This window comes from Vipera berus (assembly GCF_964194415.1).
Source record: "Vipera berus genome assembly, chromosome: 1".
In the NCBI taxonomy this organism is placed as follows: Eukaryota; Metazoa; Chordata; class Lepidosauria; order Squamata; family Viperidae; genus Vipera; species Vipera berus.
The window spans coordinates 190,397,618-190,420,065 of NC_138202.1; the positions used below are offsets into that span (position 1 = coordinate 190,397,618).

Here is a 22,448-nt window from a genome sequence, read left to right on the forward strand (position 1 = left end):
AATTTAAATTAAGGTTTTTATTTCAGACTTCTTAGTTTGTAGGACATTTCTTATTTAAAACATTTCTATACTGTTTCAATCAATGGACTCCTAAGGTGGTACAAAAGTTTAACATAGCTTAAAAAGTTTAAAATATTTAGACATACAGTATACCATTTACCAATTGACAAACCATGAAAAGCTTATTTAATGCTTATAAATAAGATACCACAATACCAATGACGAACAAAAATAACAGCTCTCAAAAGAAACCGCATGGCTGCATAAAAAACTCTCTGGTAAATTGAAAGACAAAAGGGACAAGTATAAAAAATGGAAAGAGGGGCACATAGCTAAGGCAGAATATCAGCAAATAGCCTGAGCCTGCAAAGATGAAGTGAGGAAAGCTAAGGCTCAAAATGAACTAAGGCTTGCAACAAGTAAAAAATAACAAAAAAAAAGCTTTCAACACGTAAAAAACAACAAAAAGGTAAGGAAATGATTGGTCCATTAGTGGGAGAGAGTGGCAAGAAGGTGACAAGCAACAAGGAGAAAGCAGAACTAAACTTGTTTTTTGCATCCGTATTTATACAAAGGGAAAAAAAAAGAGTCCAACCTATCAAAAACAGTACCGTAAAAACAGATTAGAAACACAAGTTAAGATAAGCAAGAAAATGGTAAGTGAGCACCTGTCCACCGTAGATGAATTCAAATCACCAGGATCAGACGGACTACACCCCAAGGTACTGAAGGAACTGGCCTATGTAATCTCAGAACCACTGAACTATATCTTTCAAAGATCTTGGAGCACTGGGGAACTATCAGAGGACTGGAAAAGAGCTGAAGTAGTTCCCATCTTCAAAAAAGGGGAAAAAAATGGATCCAGGAAACTACAGACCTATCAGCCTGACTTCAGTACCTGGGAAGATCTTGGAAAAGATAAATCAAGCAATGAATCAGCGAACACCTACAGGCAAACAAAGTCATTACCAAAAGCCAATATGGGTTTGCCAAAAACTGATCATGACAGATAAATCTTATTGCACTTTTTGACCAGGTGATAAAATTAATGGACCAGAGGAATACTGTGGATAAAATTTACTTGGACTTCAGTAAGGCATTTGATAAAGTAGACCATAACCTATTACTTGATAAGATAAAAAAATGTGGGTTAGACAGCATCACCACCAGATGGATTCGTAGGTGGCTGACTGGCCGTACTCAGCGTGTGGTCCTCAATGGAACTGCATCTACATGGAGGGAAGTGTGTAGTGGGGTGCACGGGGCTCTGTTCTGGGCCCAGTGCTCTTCAACATCTTCATCAATGATTTGGATGAGGGGATAGATGGGGAACTCATCAAATTTGCAGACATCAAGCTGGCAGGAATAGCCAACACTCCAGAAGATAGGCTTAAGATACAGGAGGATCTTGACAGACTTGAACATTGGGCGCTATCTAACAAAATGGAATTCAGTGGTGAAAAAAGTAAGGTTCTACATTTAGGCAAGAAAAACCTAAATGCACAGGTATAGTATACTATATAGGTGGTACCTTGCTCAATAGTAGCAACTGTGAGAGGGCTCTTGGAGTCCTAGAGGACAATCTGTTAAATATGAGCCAGCAGGGTGCTGCAGCTGCCAAAAAAGCCAACACAGTGCTAGGCTGCATTAACAGAGGGATCAAAATCACATGAAGTATTAATACCACTTTACAATGCCTTGGTAAGGCCACACTTGGAATACTGCATCGTTTTGGTCACCATGATGTAAAAAAGATGTTGAGACTCTAGAAAGAGTACAGAGAAGAGCAACAAAGATGATTAGCGGACTGGAGGCTAAAACATATAAGGAACGGTTGCTGGAATTGGGTATGTCTAGTTTAATGAAGAGAAGGACGAAGGGTGACATGATAGCAGTGTTCCAATATCTCAGGGGCTGCCACAAAGAAGAGGGAGTCAAGCTATTCTCCAAAGCACCTAAAGGCAGGACAAGAAGCAACGGATGGAAACTAATCAAGGAGAGAAGCAACCTAGAACTATAAGGAGAAATTTTCCGACAGTTAGAAGAATTAAATCAGTGGAACAACCTGCCTCCAGAAGCTGTGAATGCTCCAACACTGGAGTTTTTTAAGAAGAGACTGGACAGCCACTTGTCTGAAATGGTATAGGGTTTCCTGCCTGACCAGGGAGTTGGACTAGATGACCTCTAAAGTCCCTTGCAACTTTTATTAGGTAATTAGGTAAGATGCCGCTCTAGTGAGTGGGGGAGAGTTAGTCTATGATAAAGTAAGGAACAGCTTCATCTTAAACAAGGTAGACCTTGAGATAATTTGACCCAATGGAAGAGTGTGGGTTTTCTTTTCCTGATATGCACTGAAATCTTTTCTTTAAAAGATTTTGTTAAAAGATCATGAGCTTGAAAGGGCATCATTTCAAACACAAGATATTTATATTCTTTATCTTTAATTGATAAAGATGCCACACATTGCAAAATAGGAGTGGGCAACCCACAGCTTCCAAATGTTTGCTTTGTAATGTAGCATCCAGAACACAGATAATTATTGTAAACATGCCTTATTGTGAGATGGAAAACATGAAAACCAGCATTAAGCTATAGAAGAGGCTCCTGAGGACCTTATTCTCATTTTACATAAACATAGCTTTGACAAAGATGCACAATATATTAATTGTGTATGCTCTCCCAGAGTGTTGAAGTGTAATAAATTATGAGGAATGTTGTTAATGCATGAAATGTGAGAGTAAGCTGTCACAACACCTGTGTATGAATGGATAAACTTAAATAGTCCCAATGTTTTCAAAATAAAATTACCCATACAAAGCTGAAAAAATATTAATGGTTTTCAAACACTGTAGACAACACAGATTGTACTAACAAAAATGTCCACCAACTCCTCACTCGGAACAGCGGAAATGAAAATACATTTTTGTTATTTTGCATTGGTGTGCCTTTTCAGCAACTTTCACTATTTGTCATATCCAACAGTATTCAAAGCAGTCTTACCTTTGTTGCAGCCTGAGATGCCCATAAAGTGCATGTTTCAAATGTCTTTCAAAGGAGAGCGACTGGTGGAAAAAGTATAGAGATGAAAGGATTGGCTATCATTGTGCTAAGACAGACTAGTTGAAGTGTGTGTGTCTGCAGAAGCATCAGGTTAAAAAGAAAAGTGTTAATAATTTAAGGATGCAAATGAACATTTATGCCCACCACCTGCTTCTTTTAGTAAATACTGATACTCAAATCATCTTATAAGAATGTAGAAATATAAAAACACGTTTTCACTGTAATATATTGTGCTCCCTCCTAGTAAATTATAATATACTGAAAGTTGATATGGGTGCATATTTTGGATAGCCACCCATATATGCATTGGCAAGATATCTCAACAGACATGTGAAGCAAGTAATGCAATAGTAAAAATAGTGATTTCTGCTAAGTTTTTTTTGCGATAATATTGTACGTTAGGACACTTCTCCTTAAAACATGACTTTAATAGAATGTATTGTATTTGTATTTTCCAAACCACATCAACCCATGACATTAAAATAAACAGAAGATTTTGCATGTATTCTTGACTTTATTGACTGTATCCTTGAATATACATTGAATATACATTCAAGAATATACATTCTTCAGTCCTTAAGAAAAGCTAAGTTTGGTTTATACAGTACTAACCTATTTTTAATATATCAGCTAAAATTAACAGTCCACATTATTAATGCAAAACCTACAGAGTAATTGCTTCAGGTCAGCTACCTAAAAATTGAGAGCCTTTCTTTAGCATACAGCAACTAAAGTCTTTAACATATAGAACAGGGGTGTCAAACTGCCAGCCTGAGGGCCAGTTGCATCATGCGGAAGCCGCGCCCACCCCAGCTCTGGCAATGCAAAAAAAGTTGCGATACATCATGACACGTCACGTGATGCGGCGAGTTTGACAACCATGATATAGCAGCTAAGCATCCTAACCAAAGGCAATCTGCCATTTTAACCTCAGGTTTAAAACCTTCCACAAGATGCTTACCCACTACTACACCAAGCTTGAGGGAAATGCAAAACATTGTTTCAGCTTTCCAAGATAATCTTGTCCCATTGTTCTCCTCATATGCTACAATAGCCTATTGTAAATATCCAAAATATAACCTATAATTGATTTTAAATCAGTGATCTAGGACAGGGGTTACCAACCTTTCTGGGTTGGCAGCCGGGTGGGAAAGGGAGGCACAGGCACCTTTATGTGTGCATATGCACACACACAAATGTGGCTGCGTGCACCTGAACGGGGCCGAGAGCATTCGCGCTCTGCAAATGGGGCTGCTAGCACCGGTGCACAGCTCACCTAGCTGGCGAAAGATTCATGGCTCGGCTAGCAGACACAAGGACAGGCGGTGAGTGTGCATACATGCATGTGTGAACTGGCCAGCCACTCATGCAGCCCAGTGGCCAAGATGCCACAGTGGGCCGCGGCCCATAGGTTGGGGACCTCTGGTCTAGGAGAATTCTGTTCTCAGCATGATTGAAGTTTGTATGAATTTCCAAGTAAGCTAAAGTTTTCTTCTATTGGTACAATAAATACAAGTTTTGTTAGTTTAACCCATATGTATGAAAGGATATAGGTCAGGGTTGTCAGCCAGTCCAGAGGTCAGAATTTCATAGGCAGAATGCCACTTGGGTTAGAGATCACTTGTTTCCAGCAAAGGAACTTGGGTCAGAGTTGCCTCTTAAATCAGGCTGCAGCCAGCTGTCACTAATTGTTACTCCCTTGCTTGGCAAGGAGTTTCATAGAAGTCTCTGCTCTGCTTTCCTCCTTACTGACCAGGTGCAGATTTACATCTTCCTCCTCCAGCTATTCAAGTGGTGCCTATTTTTCAACAACTTCATGTGGTTCCTGGATACGATCATTCTACAGGTTCAGCTCAAATAGCTTCTTGGTAACCAAATTCATAGTCTGAGTCCTGGGCCACGACACACTAGGAAGTTTTATTTGAATCCTACAAATTTGGTGTACTTCAAAATCTGTTTCTGCTAGATGCATATAATTACGGTTTTGATCTACATGTATTGGCAGCACAACTGAATTTCTAGAAACATAGCTATTTTAAAAAGTTAGATCTAAGTGAAGAGCATTATAAACTTGTATTAATGAGGGTGAAGGTTCGTACTCCGAGCTTGTGGGTTGGTTTCCAAATGTTTTGTTACCAGGCTAGGTAACATCTTCAGCAGAGTTTAGGGGAGGTCAGTGTTCTGACCTTCACCCTCATTCTATACCCAAGCTACAGATATTCACCACTACTGCAAACTTGTATTAATGTTTCTATTGTTTGTACTTGTTAAGTTACCCAAGTATATACGATAGACATCAAGCCCTTTCTCATCACACAAAATCTCTCTCCACCAAAAGGTGTTTCTGAGAAATCAAAGAGGAATTTATCAGGCTACCGTATATGTTAATTCTAGCTAAGATTGTTAAAATTATGCTTGTTGTTGTTGTTAGTTGCAAAGTCATGTCCGACCCATCGCGACCACATGGACAACGTTCCTCCAGGCCTTCCTGTCCTCTACGATCTTCTGGAGTCCATTTAAGCTCACGCCTACCGCTTCAGTGACTCCATCCAGCCACCTCAGTCTTTGTTGTTCCCTTCTTCTCTTGCCCTCAACCTTTCCCAGCATTAGGCTCTTCTCCAGTGAGTGTTCTGAACCAGCCTGCTACCGGCCTTGCAATAAGGCAAACCCCTGTTCAAACAGTAGAGACTGGAGAGCGTCTAAGGCTGGAAAGCGTCTGCCAAGATTTATTACTCAAATAACAGAACAAGAAACAAAAACACTGGAACTTGAATCCTCAAACGGAAGGGTTGCTTTCAGCAACCAGCCCTTCCCCAAACACTCCTTTTATTTAGAGATCAGGGCGTGGCCTCCCTGTGCCTCCTCCCGAGGAGTCCCACAGCCTTTCTCTGTTTGGTCCTGCTCGACTGCCTCCTGCGTCGGGCGTCCTTGAACAGGGCCAGCTGTGGGTCATCATCCTCCGCACTATCGGGCTCACGCAGCTGAGAAGAGGGCCCCGGCTGGGGGCTCTGCGAAGCCTCCAAGCCATCATCAGCCGGTTCGTCTTCCACACACTCCTCCTCCCCCTCATCTGAGTCATCCGAGACATCTGAGCCGGCTGCCGGACCCACAGGCTGGCCCTGAGTCACAACAGTGAGTTATTGTGCTTATAGAACTGGAAAGTAGGAACAGGCCTATTAAAATCAGAAAAATGCCATAGTTTGGCCCCATACGATACAGAGGAAATCCCAGACCTACTTCATGCTTTACTGGATCACTTATGTCATAGTCCTATGACGGGAAAATCTGCCAAGATTTTAGAACTGAGAATCTATGCAAATTCTGATTAGGAGATCAGTGCCCAGAAAAAATGGGAAAGCTGACAAAATATTGTGCCAAAGTATGCTTAATGTATAAACTTTTATATATCCACGAGCTCTAAAAATATCTCTTTCCTCTTTATATGTCATTCCATGACAATAATATGTACTAGGATCGAGGCTGTTTTAAACTATGATTTGTTTAAACAAACCAGTATCCACATTCCAGTTTGAAACAAATCATAGGGTGATTATTGCATGTTCCATTATCTCCAAAACAGTTTGTAGAAGATCTGCAATCATCTTTAGACTTACTGATCTCCAAATGTTAAGGAACGAAACTCCTGCACACCCAAACCCACACCATCCACTTCCTCCACAAAATTCCAGAGAAAAGGCTGACAAATTCATTGGAGGGCTACGATCATTAAACCATAATTCATAGCATGATACTGAAAAGCTGTCATTAATATAATCCAGACTAATGTCATATAGAAGATCACATTTGCAGTGAAAGAAACTGGCATTAGTAGTACAAGTAGGACTTCTATTCTAGAATATTAATTAATTTTTCTGTTTTGGGAAATGTAAATGAATTAGCAACTACAATCATAAAGAAGTAAAATCATTCTAAGTAAGTATTAGAAATGTATTTTGAATAAGAGTCTGTGCAATTCAGTTGAACATTTTTAATAAAAGCATAAATGGGAATCAGCATTAATAATATAGAAAAGGAAAGCCGAAGTTGTAAGCTTCCCAGCAATTTTGATAAAAAAACTGACCATTATTTTATATGAAATATCAGTATAAAAACACATTCAAACACAAAGATTTTTTTTAATAAAATCTGATGCAAGATTTATCACACAGAGATCCCTTTATTCAAATGCTCATCAATGTTGAAAGATCCGCAGGGCACAACACTAGTGCAAGCCATTCACTGGTGAATAAGGCAGTTACCAAAGAACTCTGGTTCAGATTCAAAGCGGGTTCTCACTACATTTAATTCTTTTCTTGTGCAGCTTGTCCTAAATTAATAGAAATTTAAATTAAATTAGTTATTACACAAACTTTTGGAAATAGATATTTTACAACTTTAAAATAAGATGTTTTAAAAGGGATTTGAATTAAACAGTATAGAAAAATCTAACTTGTAATTAAAACTCAATTTCTGATACTATACAAAATGTATTGATGTATTGATATTTAAATAGTGTATAAAAGGACATAACTGTGGTCTAACTTGCACATAAGAGTGAGACATAATTCTTCCCAATCCCATCAGTTTAGCTGTACATGCTGCTTTTGCATTCTGATTAGCTACTACAACCAACTAATTTTAGATTCAGACTTTGCCTTAACAAGCCAGGAATTCTTAAACTGTCTGTGGTTTGTGTAGATTTAGATCCTAGAGCTAACATTTGGGGTTGAGGAGCAGTTTGATTTTTTTTTAAATGTATCACTTCCTTGTCCTCAAGAAAGCAAACTACATGAAGGCATTTTGTTCTTGAAGTTTTTACCGCTAATTCCTAAATGTAAGGTTGATCTTCTAGAAAATTGTAGCCATATCTGACCAAAAACGTATATAATTTCACTTAAAGTAGCATACAAGAATAAGCTTTGTATTGTGCTCTTAACTAAAGTGAATTACTGATATTGTGATATTACTTAGGTACATAGGAATGTATACATTTAATAACCTTAGTTGGGATTGGAATTTCCATCACTTAGTGATGCGGTCATCAGGCCAAATATCATGACTGCACTACTTAACAGTGATAGTTTTGGCAGACCTCATGCTTCTTCTGCACTCACTCTCACCCATCCCCTATCTCTCCCCCCCCCCCCGCTTTTAGCCACCCTGGTCTTACTGCCCTGTTGCCCCTACCACTTGGCTTCCCTGTCTTCTTCCTCCTGCTGCTGATGAGGTGTCTCCAGCCTAGCCCTTTGTGAAGCAGTTGCTGACCACACACAGCCTTCCCAAGGCCTTGATGGCAAAGGTCACCTGGGGACAGCCCAAAGGGCAGAGATTGGGGAAGATAGGTGGGCTGGGTGAGTTGAAGTATATCCCATTGTCATGAATGTGGGCAGGCTGCCAAGTGCCCAAAATATGATCATGTGACCAATCATTCAATAACTTAGAACAGTTGCTGACTGAATAGTCATTAAGGAGGGAGTACGTGCAATTTCTGCTTCATGGAAGAAAATTTGTTCTAGTTTCTTCCAAACATGGTTAAATAATTAGACTGGAATTTGGTTGTCATGTAGACAGAGGAGCTTTTACATGTTCTCCAAAAGATAAAGGAGAGTAGGAAATCATTGAATTAAGCTTCTATAGCGTTTACACCAAAGTCAGCAAATTATATCTAGTTTAAGATTGGACTTTATGTCAACTCTAAGATTATCAGGTATGATTTAAAACAAGTTAATGCTTTCATTCAGAATTTATCAATATGAATTTACCTGGCAGAAGAATTCCTAGTCTTTCCTGAATGGCCTCCAAGTGTGCAATGTATTCAGTTAATGAATCTTCAGGATCTTTTAATGAAGTTTGTGAAATAAAACTTGTAGACCTATACAACAGAAATTATACTTTACCTTAAAATATATTACACGTTAGAAAATATATAAACAGAAAAATACAAAAGAATGTGTTAAAAGATTTACAAATGTCAGAGATTATACTTTTCCAGTATGTATAAGTGTATGTGCCTGTGAGTCTGTGATGACTCTTGACAACTGGTTTGACATTGACTGCTCTCATTTCTACAGCTGATAGTGTGACTGACCCAAGGACACCTAGCTGGCTTTGTGCTTAAGGTAACACCAGAACTCATGATCTTCTAGTTTCTAAGCTGAGACGTTAACTACTACAGCAAACTGGCCACACTAAACTTTGTGGTATATGAATTGTGAATAATGGTATATGTAAGGACCCACTTCAAAACCTCATCCCAAGAAAGCAGGACTCTTAGAACAGTTTCATTCCAAAAGGAACTTTTATTAGGAGAAGTTGATAGCAGGCATAGAAGGCAAGATCTGAGGGTTTCCTGCTCAGATCAAAAGGTTAAAGGAGTCCCAAGCATAACCCCACCCCAATAGTTCATCTGGTCAGTTTGAATGGGCCAATCTGAATGGGCCAATCCCCAGGTGTTAAGTCCGCTATGGGAACGGAGCTGATAACAGAGCCCATTCCCATGCCTGTGAAGACACTGTTGGGTCTTCACACCTTTCTCTTCTGCAGCGAGAGATAAGCCAGATGGCCGAGGCACATTCCTTTCTCACCCCAGGTTGACAGGAAGGGAGAAACAGTTCAAAGAGCAAGCATATAAAAACAGCAGAGAGGATACATTGTAGCAAAGCGAAAGGGCATCCCATAGAGCAGGGGTGTCAAACTCAATTTCATTGAGGGCCGCATCAGCATTGCGGTTGCCCTCGGGGCCGGGTGGGTATGGCCAGGGTGGGTGTGGCCTACTGGGTGGGCGTGGGTAGAGTGCGTATGGCCTACTGGGTGGGCGTGGCCAGCTCTACATCGTTCGCATCAAGGGTGCCTATGGGGGCCTGGGCAGGAGTGGAACAGATCTGAGGGTCTCTGGCAGAAGGAGGGTCTCTGGGCCAGAGCCAAGGCAGTGGGGGCCGTTCCCTCACTGTTTCCAGGATGGCTTCGCGGGCCACATGAAACCACTTCGCGGGCCGGATCCAGCCCCCGGGCCTGGTGTTTGACATGTCTGCCATAGAGCCTTCCCCCCTCCCCCTCAGGAGAATGGCAGAATCCACAGAAAGAAATGAATTAGATGCCTCCCAGGAAGGAAATGGGTTCTGACAGTATATATTATATCAAGAACCATAATACATATAGAACACAAAATGAAAACTATGAACTATAATAAAATCTGTCCATAGTACTAAAGGCCATTCTAATTTTAAAATCCTGTAAAATTAAAATATGGATTTTAGGTAGATAGAAATGCAAATTTTGGATGTGCTACAAATCTATAAACTGGGGTCTAGGAATAGGTTACAATTTGAATTAAATTGTGTTGTCAGATTACTCTTAAGATATGAAATTATTTTAGACATTGAAGCATACTCCCACAATGTAGCTCTTGGCATAGGAAGGGACTTTGGAAGTCTTCTGCTCAAGCAGAACCTATACTATCTCAGACAAGTGACTATCTAGCCTCTTTTTAAAAATCTCCAGTGAGAGAGCACCCATGATTTTTGGGAGAAAGCTATTACACTTTTTTCCACATTGAACCTTATTTTGTTGGATAGGGCCCATTGTTCAAGTTTGTCAAGATCTTTTTGGATCCTGAATTTGTATTCTGGGCTGTTGGCTACTCCTGCCAGTTTGGTGTCATCTGCAAATTTGATGAGTTCCCCTTCAATTCCCTTATCTAAGTCACTGATGAAGATATTGAAGAGTAGATGGAACCTTGTGGTACCCCACTGCTTACTTCTCTCCATGTGGATGTAGTGCCATTGAGGACTACTCGAGTACGGTTTGCCAGCCAGCTACAGATCCATCTGGTAGTGATGTTGTCTATTCCACCTTTTTCTAGCTTACCAAAGAGTAGGTTGTGGTCTACTTTATCAAATGCCTTGCTGAAGTCTAAGTATACTACGTCCACAGTATTTCGCTGGTCTATTAGTTTAGTCACTTTGTCGAAGAATGAAATAAGATTGGTTTGGCATGATCTGTTTTTAACAAACCCGTGCTGTCTACTAGTTATAACTTTGCTTCTAGTTGTTCACAGATCTGTTTTTTGATTATCTTTTCTAGGATCTTCCCAGGTATTGATGTTAAACTGATTGGTCTGTATTTTCTTGGGTCCATTTTTCCCCCTTTCTTGAAGATGGGAACCACATCAGCCCTTTTCCAATCCTCAGGTACTTCCGCAGTGCTCCAGGATTTTTGAAAGATGGTGCAATGGTTCTGATAAGATCGGCCAGCTCCTTCAGAACTCTGGGATGTAATCGGTCAGGACCTGGTGATTTATATTCGTCAAGGTTGGATAGGTGTTCTCTTACCATTTTCTTGCTTATTTTAATTTTATTTCTAATTTGTCTTTTGCAGTGGTTTTTTTGGTATGTTGGGCTCTAGTTTCTTTTTGTGTAAAGATTGATGCAAAAGTATGAGTTAAGCAGCTCTGCTTTCTTCCTGTTGCCTGTTATTTCCTTGCCATCTTTTCTCTTTAGTGTTGGAAGAAACTATTTTTATTATCCATGATTTCTGTTGCAACTCTTTGTTTGTTCTGAGCCTTTGCTTTCCTGATTCCATCTTTGCTTGTTCTGGCTGTCTGCTGATAATCAGCCCCTTTCCATTTTTTGTATTTATCCTTTTTTGTCTTTCAGTTTGTCAGAGAGATCTTTGTGCAGCCATGCTGGTTTCTTCTTGAACTTCTTGTTTTTCTTTTTCAGTGGTATTGTGCTGGTCTGGCCTTTTATGATTGCATTTTTCAGAGTTACCCATGCTTCTTGGGTTGTTTTCCCCTTTAGAATTTCCATCCATGGGATCTTTCCTAGGTTCTCTCTGAGTTCGTTAAAGTCAGCTCTTTTGAAGTTCAAGATCCTGGTTGGATTGTGTTTGTGTTATAGTAAATTCCAGTACAATGTGGTCACTTTCGCCCAAGGTTCCTTCAACTTCCTCTATTACTTCTTTTCTATTAGTTAGAATTAAGTCTAGTAAGGCTTTACATCTAGTTCTCTCCTCCACCTTTTGGATAACAAAGTTGTCGGCTAGTTAGTTAGGAATCTGTTTGATCTCCCGCTTGCTGCAGAGTTTGTCTCCCAGTTGATATCTGGATAGCTGAAGTCTCCCATTACTACTGTGGTATGCTTCCATACGTTTGTTAACTGGTTGGCAAACTTTGATGGAATATATGGTCAAAAATGTGGTGCCTGGGAGTCTACTCACACTTAGAACAGGCTTCAACTCTCATCATCTTCAGTTGGTAAATTTTCATTTTTCCAATGCTGGGGAAATACAATTCTTGCTGCAGTTAGTATGTGTAAAATTAAATATATACAATCTTTCTCACAATTTGCTCCTATTATTCCTAACAAAAATAATTCTGGCTTAAAGTCTATTTGTTTTTTAGTCATTTTCTCCAACCATAAATATATTTTTACCCAAAATCTTTTTGCTTTTGGGCATGTCCACCAGATACGATAGTACGTACCTAGTCTTTGTTTGCATTTCCAACACTTGTTTGAAGTATTTTTAAACATATTTGCTAATCTCACTGGTGTCATATGCCATCTGTAAAACATTTTATATAAGTTTTGTTTATATGCCACTGCTTTAGTTAATTTTACATTTCTTTCCCATAACTTTTGCCAGTCTTCTAATTCTATATTATATCCAAAGTTCTTTGCCCATATTATCATTGTTTCTTTAACTTGTTCTTCCTCCATCTTTACCTTTAACAGAAAGTTATAGTTTCTTAATCAGCTTTTCATCTGTTTTTAACAGTATGTGATCAAATTCTGTCTGTTCCTTATAGAATCCCATTGTTTTAACATCTTTTTCATCTCGTTTGAATTTGCAGATATGGCCACCATGCTAGATCAATACCTTGTTCTGGTAGGTCTTGTCTTTCAATTTTCCTTCTTTGTCCATAATATCTTTATAAGTCACAACTTTGTTGTAATTAATTAAATTTGGGTAAGTGAAAGCTTCCATTGTTGAAAGCTATCCAGGTATTTTAATGTAAACTTTTGCTTTTAATTTTTCCCCATAGTGAAAGTTGTAGATTATGCCCCTCTACGTATAATAGTCTTTTGTCTTGAGCATTATCCATTCTTTAAGCCTTGTTAAAATAGTTGCTTGGTAGTATAACGTGCAATCCGGCAGTCCAAATCCTCCACTTTCTTTTGCTTCTTCTAGCATTTTCAGTCTAATTCTAGCTTTTTTCCCTTGCCAGATAAATTTCAGTATTGTTGTATTCAGTTCATCCAAAAAGGCTTTTCCCAGCCTTACAGGAATCGTTTGAAATAAAAAGAGTATTTTTGGTAAGATATTCATTTTCACTGTTGCTATTCTCTCCAGCATTGAAAGTTGTATGTTTTTCCACTTTTCCAGATCGAGTTTTGTTTTAGTAGTCTTACATAGTTATCTTCTTTTATTGTTACACATCTTGCTGTTAGATAAATTCCCAAATATTTGACTTTTTTAACTACTTGAAGATTTTTTTTGTTAGATGATTTATTTGTTTTTCTGTTAGATTCTTTATTAGCACTTTAGTCTTTTCTATTTATTTTCAACCCTGCCACTTCTCCAAATTTTTCTATTTTCTCCATAAGTTTAGATTCAATTGATCTTCCAATATAAAAACCAAGTCATCTGCAAATGTTTGTAGTTTATATTTTTCTATAAATATAATTTAATTTCTATATCTTGTTTGATGTTTCTATTCAATACTTCGTGTTAGTATAAATAGTAATGGAGATAGTGGGCATCCCTGTCTTCCTTTTTTAACGTTAACGTTTTCTGTGAAATCTCCCTTTACAATTATTTTGGCAGTTTGTTTACAATAAATTGTTTTGATTACATTTATAAAGTTTTTTCCAAAGTCCATTCTGCAAACTGCTGAAACATAAATTGCCAGTTTACATTGTCAAATGCTTTCTGTGCATCAAGGAATATTAAAGCCATCTGTTTCCCTGGATGAATTTCATAGTACTCTACCACATCAAGAACCATTCTGAAATTATTTTTTATCTGTCTTTCTGGTAGAAAACCATTTTGGTCTATATGTATAAATTCAATCCAAAATTTCTTTAGTCTTTCTATTATTGAGGCAAAAATGTTATAGTCTACATTTAATAGTGATATTGGTCTATAGTTTTTTTTATTTGCGTTAGATCAGAGTATTCTTTGGGTATTTGATGTTGGCTTCAGTCCACGTATTTGGTAATTTTTTTTAATCCCATTTATATCCCGCCCTTCTCCGAAGACTCAGGGCGGCTTACAATTTTAAGCACAAACCAATGTGCTTAGCAATTTAACCTCCAGGAATATTTCATTACACAGTTCTCTCAAAGTAGGAATTAATACATCTTGTAATGATTTATAAAGCTCTGGAAGTAATCCACCTGGACCTGGAGTCTTATCATTTTTTTGCCTTATACCCTCTATAATCTCCACTGATATTTTTCCATTTAGTATATTTTGAATATTCTCTGAGATTTTTGGTAAATCTGTTTTTTAAATATTGCTGTATTTTTTCTTTTGGAATTTCCTCTGCTTTGTAAAGTATCTCATAATAATCTTTGATAATTTTTTAAATTGTATCATTTTGAAACTGTAATTCACCTCTTGTATCTTGCAGCTTGTTTATCAGTTTTTTCCTCTTTTTCTTTTTTCAGTCTATATGCTAATCATCTCCTCGGTTTGTTGGCATTTTTAAAGAAGTTCTGTTTAGCCCTTTTAATCTGTTGAGCCATCATTTCGGTCTCAGCTTAATTTAATTTATGTTTTATTATCTCCATTTGTTTCTTAAGTATTTTCTTTTTAGATCTATTTGTAATTCTGATTCTAACTTTCTGAATTCTTCCTTCAACTTTAACTGTTGTTGTTTCTTTTATTCTTTTTAGCGTTACAGGTTATAGCCAACACCCTGAAATATGCTTTAGCCATATCCCACACATTTTGAAGCGATGTTTCTTCTTTGTTTATTTTAAAGAAAAATAAGTTTAAAGCTAATATTTTTAATGTAATTTTTGGTAAAATTGTTCTTGTTTATCGTTTGGTGCATATATTGCTACCATCAGTATCTGTTTTTGATCAATCATTATTTCCACCATTAATATTCTCCCCTCTTCATCCGCATAAATTTGTTTAGGGTTCACTGTTTCTTTAATGTATAGAGCTATTCCTCTTTTCTTTTGTAGTGCTAATGTGAAGTTTACTGATTTTCAGTTGTTCTAACAACTTATAATGTTGTCTCTTAATATATGTTTCTTGGAGACAAATTATATCCATTTTTAATTTTTTATTTGTGTAAAGATTTTTCTCCTTTTTGAGGGAGAATTTAGTCCATTTATATTCGTTGATAAAATGCCACTCTTTCAATTATATTTAGGTCTTAATCTTCTAGTTGATCTTATCTGTCTCTGATCTCTTCGTCTTGCTCCTTCTTCTGTATATGTGTTTTTAAATTATTCCTCCTTAGTTTAACTGCACCTTCTACTGCCATTTCTTGCTGTTTCTTTGTTTTTCTCTTTGTACTAGATTCAGAGTCATCTCCTTCGAGAAATGCTCTATGGTTGTCAAAGAATTCTATTGCTTTAAGTGGCATATCCAATCTATATCTTTTCGTATCCCAATAGATTAAAATCCCTTCTGGAATCAGCCATCTGAAATTCACTTCTTTTTCAATTAATTTCCTAGTTAGAAACTGGTATTCTCTTCAGGATTCTCTTATTCTCCTAGGAATTTGTTTGAGGACTACAATTTCTTTTTCTCTGTATTTTAAAGGTTCATCTCTTACTCTTCTCAGAATCTCGTCTCTTATGGATCTTTTGAGAAATCTAACATGTACTTCCCTGGGAACTTTATTTCTTCTAGCATAGTTTGAGTTGACTCGATAGATCTGATCTAATTCTCCTCCCATTTGCTGTTTCCCAATTCCTAATGGGTCTGCCAATAATTCCGTTACCAAGTTTAGGAGATCTTCTTCCTTATCTTTCGTTATATTTTGAAATCTTAAAAACTATGAGGCTCTTTCTATCTCCATCCCAGCTATCGAGTCTTCTAGTTCTCCATTTATTTGCATCAATTTCTGATTTTCATCTTTTAAGACTTCTAATTTCTGATCAACCTTGGTTGATTTATCTTCTACTTTTTGGATTCTTTGATGATTATCTGTAATCATCTGTTTAAAAATTTCAAATTGAAAGTCCATGATGTTAATGTTTTGATTCACTTCTCATCTCATGATTTCTCGTTGTAACCGCCATGTGAGTAGCGTTTGCCTCTTGAATGGTTTGTAGAGTCACTCAAGTTTCCTTTTGGAAGTTATTAGCCTTTTCATGTTGTAGCATTGTATCAATTGATCTCTGATAGACTGGACTTGCAGAAGGAGAAAAGGGAGCAGAAGATCCTTTTTTTCCAACTGTAGATAGATTAGGGATGCTCATCTTTATCTTTTAATCATACTTTATAATCCACCAAGTAAATCAAAATTTATAATCCAACAGGCTTCTAAGAAATAGGAGGTGTAAATAATAAAAATAGGTAAAGGTAAAGGTTCCCCCGCACATGCGTGCTAGTCGTTTCCGACTCTAGGGGCCGGTGCTCATCTCCGTTTCAAAGCCGAAGAGCCAGCGCTTGTCCGAGGACATCTCCGTGGTCATGTGGCCAGCATGACTGGACGCCAAAGGCGCACGGAACGCTGTTACCTTCCCACCGTAGTGGTCCCTATTTTTCTACTTGCATTTTTACGTGCTTTCGAACTGCTAGGTTGGCAGAAGCTGGGACGAGTAACAGGCGCTCACTCTGTTACGTGGCAGTCGGGATTCGACCCGCCAAACTGCCGACCTTCTGATCGACAAGCTCAGCGTCCTAACCCACTGAGCCACCGCGTCCCTATCAAATAATAAAAATAGTGAGTGGTAAAAAAGAGCAAAAGGGGAAAAAGAAAAAAAAGGAAAAAGAAGAAAAAATTATATACCAAAATTTGTAATCTGAAGTGTTCTGTTCAAACAGATTTCTTGTTATTCACTCTTTCAAAACAGCTTGTAAAAATTCCAGGTTAAGCTGTATTTGTAATCCAGGGAAGTTGATGACTTCAAAAACAATTTTTATTTATACTTGTAATCCATCCTGTAGAAAAGGGCAATCCAAAAAGAGTCTTTTCTTTTTCAGCCACAATCTTCAGGACTATAAATTCCAAGGAGACTAAAATGTTTAAACTATAAGCTGTGTCTGGGCATACAGCCAAGTTTTAAAACTCCAATCAAAACAACTCAGTAAGATAAAGAAAAGAGGGGGAAAAAGCAAGATTAAAAGTAGTTCTCAGTTTTGCCACTAGATGTCATTAGATGTCCATTTCCATCATACTTTAAAAAAAGTTTAAGTTAAAACCTGATGGTTTCCAAACAAGGAATAAACAAAAAAGATTTATAAATCCAAAAGTTTTCGAAATTATCCTTCTTTTATGCCTCAGTTATCTTCACAATATTGTTATAGGTCAGTTTTAATTTCCCCAAAGCTTAAACTACCGCTTATAATTCAGGGGGGAGGGGTAAGGAAAAAAAAGCCTCCCCTCCCTGGAGCTTGGGGATTTCTTGCTTTTGAATGCTTTTTCCCAGAACTGGTATTTCCACTTGTAGAGAGATAAGGAAAGCAGTCTCACCCAAATCAGCTGTTTTGCTTTCCGGTTTTAGAATTTGTTGTCTCCGACAATCAGCTGCTTTTGGCTGACCGCATGGGTGCCATCAGCCTTTCTTCCTGCCAGTCCCGAGGACTCCTTTGGATCAAGGGGGCCAGCTACTGCTGGCCCGCGATCTGCAAAGTTTCATCCTCTGGCCAGTTGCCTTTATGGGGTGACTTTCGGTCCTATTGGACTCCTCAGCTGGTAGAAATCGGGCTTGGGGAACAGTTTCATTCCCCAGTGCCCATCTTGCAGCAACGTCACCAGAAAACCCCAAGTTTGATATGAAACTTTATTCATATTATATTTTTATCAACAAGTACTTTTAATCATACCATTGAAGCTATACCATTCATAAACATGGAAATACAATAATAAAATGAAGTACAAATTTTACAATCATGTAGATAAAATAATTTTGGTATAAATAAACATAGATTTTATTATCTACAGAACTGGACATGAGTCTAGTTAAGCATAATATATATTTATAATATTGTTAGTAAAAATAATCCTGCAAAAGACACACATACAGTGAAGTAAGGTCTGCACTGACCTGTTACGTAAATGGTGTAAAGATTTAACTGTGGAGCTTGCAAGTCTCATGAGATTATTTCTGTTGCATTCACCTTCTGGAGCAGCATAACTTGGGAAGGGCTTTTGTTGCTTTAGTACTTCTAAACTAGCTACAGGATCTGTTTTAAACAATGTAAAATTTTAATCTGAATTGTGAGAATTTCAGGTTATAGCTGTTTCACAAATGAAGAAAAATAAGCACGATTAGTACATTCTATTGTGCATTAAAAACTGTGAATACAGGTAGTCCTCAAGTTATGACCATAACACAGTCTGCCCATTGCAGTCAAAAGTCAGAAAGGCTGTTAAGTGAACCACCTCATTAACAACTGCGCCATCGCTGCTCTCTCCAATGCATTCGTTAAATGAATGCATGGATCATTAAGTGGAGCACTGGGTATCTTGTGGACAGGGAGACCCTGGGAGGCTTAGAGTAGACACAAGCCTATCTGCTTTGGGCCTCCCAAGGCCTCCTCTGAGATACCTCATGCCCCCTTCCTGCCCACAGCCCTATGGGACTCCTCCCTACTTTACCCTGTCACAATTGCACTTACTTTTTGAGATCCTCAGAGCTCAAGGAGGTGAGGGTAGGGAAGGACATGCTGCTCTGTTGCTGGGCCACAACTGAGAAGAAATCCCATCTTGAAAGGGAAAACCCTTTCAACATTGCTAATTTTATACCATATTTTCCGGCGTATAAGATGACTTTAACCCATGAAAATTTTCTCAAAAGTTGGGGGGTCGTCTTATACGCCGGGTCGTCTTATACGCCAAAAAAAACCTCTGGCGCGGCTCCGGGACACGGCTGGGCGGGAGCGTCGGGCGGCTCTCCCCATGTGAAGGCGGCGCTGCCTGTTGGCTCTTGGCCCGAGGGGAGGGCCTCGCGCCCGCCGGACTCACCTGTCACCAGCACTGCTCTCCCCCCTGCGGGGATGCGCTTCCGCTGGGCGGTGCTGTCGGAGACGAGCCAGCCTGGTGGCCGGGATCGGAGCTGCGCGCCGGACTAAGAGGCCGTTTCGTGAGGTGAGAGGGCGGCGGGAGGGGGGAAGGAGACGCCGTGAGCAGCTGCTACTGCCCGCCCTGCTTTTTGCAAGCAGGCTTCCAACAGCGGGAGGCTCTGGGATGAGCTTTGGCACGTCTTCCCTGTGCTGTGCTCTGTCGGTGGCTCAAATCTGGAGTCTCAGCCTCCCAGCTGATCAGCGGAGCAACGAGCGGCTGGCAGGCCAGGTAGCCGGGTTGCTGCACGGATTCCCCCCCACACTTCGGTTGATTGTCGAGCCCGGGGCTTGACAGCCGCTCCTGCTCAAAAGGCAGGGTTCAGCAGCTGGCAAGGCGCTCGTGCGGAGCTCTCCCAGAGCTGGCGGCCCAAACGGGGACTGGCCTCGCCTGCTCTGTGCCAGAGTGGTACCCGCGGAGGCGGCCAAGGGCAAGCAGGGCAAGGCCGCTCCTGCTCAAAAGGCAGGGTTCGGCGGCCAGCGAGGCACTCACGCGGGGCAATGGGGGAGAAGCAGGCTGATCGCCTTACAGGTACCTGGGACTCTGACGCACTTTCCCGGCCATGTGTGCCCCGAAGAAGCGCTGATCAGAAGTCAATCTGGTTGCTGCACTACAAGTCCCTGGGGAGGGCGGGGCCTCGCTCTGCGCCTGCGCGCGCCCTCTGTAGGCTTCCTGCAGGCCGCTGCCAAGCAGCATGCTTTCCGGCAGCAAGTGAGCTGGGAAGGAGCGGAGCGCGGGGGGAGGAGAAGGTGCCCAGGAAAAGCAGCCACACCGAGAGGCTGCACGCCCAGTCCAGCTCCATGAGGGGCAGGGTGGGAAGCCGGCCGGGAAGAGGGACCGGGAGCCAGGGCCGAGCGCGCCTCGGCCGACAGTGAGAGGGAAGCGCACGAATTCTAAAAAAGAGGCTGCGGGCAGAGCTGCCCCGCCCTGCGCCCAATGGGAGAAGTTCAAGGCCTGGGGGGGGAAGCAGGAGGGGCGCCGGCCGTGGCGGAGTGGCGGCTGCCCTCCGGCGCTGCCTGCCGCCCGGGAAACGCTGCGCCTCGGGGGCCGGCAGAAGCGCGGGAGCAGCGGGAGGGCCGGCGGGGCCAGTCGGGCCTTCGCCTCCTCTGCGACGGGCAGGGCATGTAAGTATTTTCCGGCGTATAAGACAAAACCTTGAAAAACTTCTTAAAAGTAGGGGGTCGTCTTATACGCCGGGTCGTCTTATACGCCGGAAAATACGGTATATGCAAGTGCTGCTAACACTGGGGAATCTAAAACTGTTTAGGAATGAAGAAAAACTGGCAAGATTTCTTGTCCTCACTAGCATTAGTGCAGTTAATGCTGGGGCAGCTAACACTTTTAACTATTGACCATGGTATCCTTTTGGGCTGATTTAGGGAATTGGAGAAGGGTAGCACAGTGTTCTGCTAGTTCATCTCCTTCTTCAAGTCCCAGTTGGTGTTAATAGGATGTGCAAGATCCAGCTCACAGCCACTTCTCTGGACTTTCTTTGCTCCTTTTTAGCATCTACATCAAGCCCTGTGGAATGAAACATGAAACTGCTGGGCAAGATCACCTGTCACCATGGGATGAGGTATCAACAGTATGCTGATGATTCTCGGTTATATATCTTTGTCCTGGGACAAGTGAATGATGCAGCATTCTTTTGTGGTGCCTGGAGGCTGTGAGGGCCTGGATGGGGAACAGACTTCAGCTGAACTCTGGCAAGATGGGAGTGGCTGTATATCCAGATCTTTGGTCTTGGATGGGGTTGCATTCCAACTTGGAAGTCCTCGTGGACTCATGACTCTTGTTTGAAGAGCAGTGGGAAGCTGTGGCTAGGACAGCATTTGAACAACTTCATGTTATGCGCCAGTTACTTCTTTTCATGGACAGTGAGGATCTGTTTGATCATCTCCCGTGTGGTATACTGCAACTATATGGGGCTACCTTTGAAAAGTATCTGGAAGCTTCAGCTACGAGCTATACTAGGTACCCAAAGAAGGGCACCTAGTATAGCTCAGCGAACTGCATTGGGTACCAGTTCGCTTCTGGGTCCAATTCAAGGTGTTGGGTTATTACCTATAAAGCCCTACAATTTTAACTCAATAACTTAACTAACATTTTAATTGTTTAATATACTGACTTATCTTTTAATGTCTTATTGTATAATCTCCAAAGTCCCTCTTTGAAGGCGATGAGTGGTTTAGAAATGTAAATATAAATAAAGTATTAAAAGTGGTGTATTTATTTCCTGCCTAAACCTAACTTCAATGATACTGATTTTATTATGAGGTAGGTGTCTCAAAACTTCTGAATTAAGATATATATTAATTTAAAATGTGTGCTTAGCCCCTACCTGTACTCTTTATACACATATGATTGTGTATCATCTGACCCATCCACTGCGATAATCAGGTTCGCAGATGATACAACTGTGGTGGGTCTTATTACAGGTGGGGATGAGACAGCATACAGGGCGGAGGTACAAAAACTATCCATATGGTGTAATAACAACAACTTGCACCTAAACATCGGCAAGATGAAAGAGATGGTGTTAGACTTCCGGAGAAAAAAGGAGGAACCTGCCCCACTTTACATCGGGGAGGACTGTGTGGAGAGTTTCCTCCTTTAAATTTCTGGGAGTCTACCTCTGTGAAGATCTGACCTGGAAAGTTAACACAACCCAGGTGGCTAGAAAGGCCCAACAGAGGCTTCACTTTCTTAGGGTCTTGTGGAAGAACAGGGTAGAACAATGGCTAATGACCCTCTTTTACCGGTCTACTATAGAGAGCGTCCTCTCGTATGGTATTGTGGTTTGGTATGCTGGTCTGACAGCCGCGGACAGGTAAGTGTTACAGAGGGTAGTGAGCACAGCACAAGACATTGTGGGCTGTCCTCTGACATCACTGGATGATATCGCCAGGGCTTGTTGCCTTGGAAGAGTGAGGAAAATTCTCAGGGATAACTCACACACTGGACGGTATTTCTTTACTCTCCTACCATCGGGTAGGAGATATAGGAGTATAGCCAGCCATACCAACAGGCTGAAAAACAGCTTTTATCCGTGGGCTGTTAGGCTTTTGAATGGGATATAATTTTATGCAGAATTGACTTGGGAGGCCGGTGTGTGGTGTAGTTGGTTCACATGGTGTGG

At 40.4% G+C, this 22,448-nt stretch overlaps 1 protein-coding gene across 3 annotated transcripts in view; it reads right to left on the minus strand.

The window, feature by feature from the left end:
* Positions 1-7,039: 7,039 nt before the first annotated feature.
* The window catches only part of PCNT (pericentrin), a 111,547-nt gene continuing 96,138 nt past the window's right edge, over positions 7,040-22,448 (minus strand). For 2 of the 3 annotated variants that reach the window (XM_081312625.1, XM_081312624.1), the window contains 3 exons: positions 18,294-18,432; positions 8,823-8,932; positions 7,040-7,387 (listed from right to left, as the gene is read on the minus strand). In XM_081312625.1, coding sequence (XP_081168751.1) covers positions 7,362-7,387; positions 8,823-8,932; positions 18,294-18,432 — 275 coding nt within the window. In that variant the 3' untranslated portion in view covers positions 7,040-7,361. Of the gene's footprint in view, positions 7,388-8,822; positions 8,933-12,276; positions 12,336-18,293; positions 18,433-22,448 lie in introns of all 3 variants that reach the window. The other variant, XR_014024467.1, reaches the window with a different exon arrangement.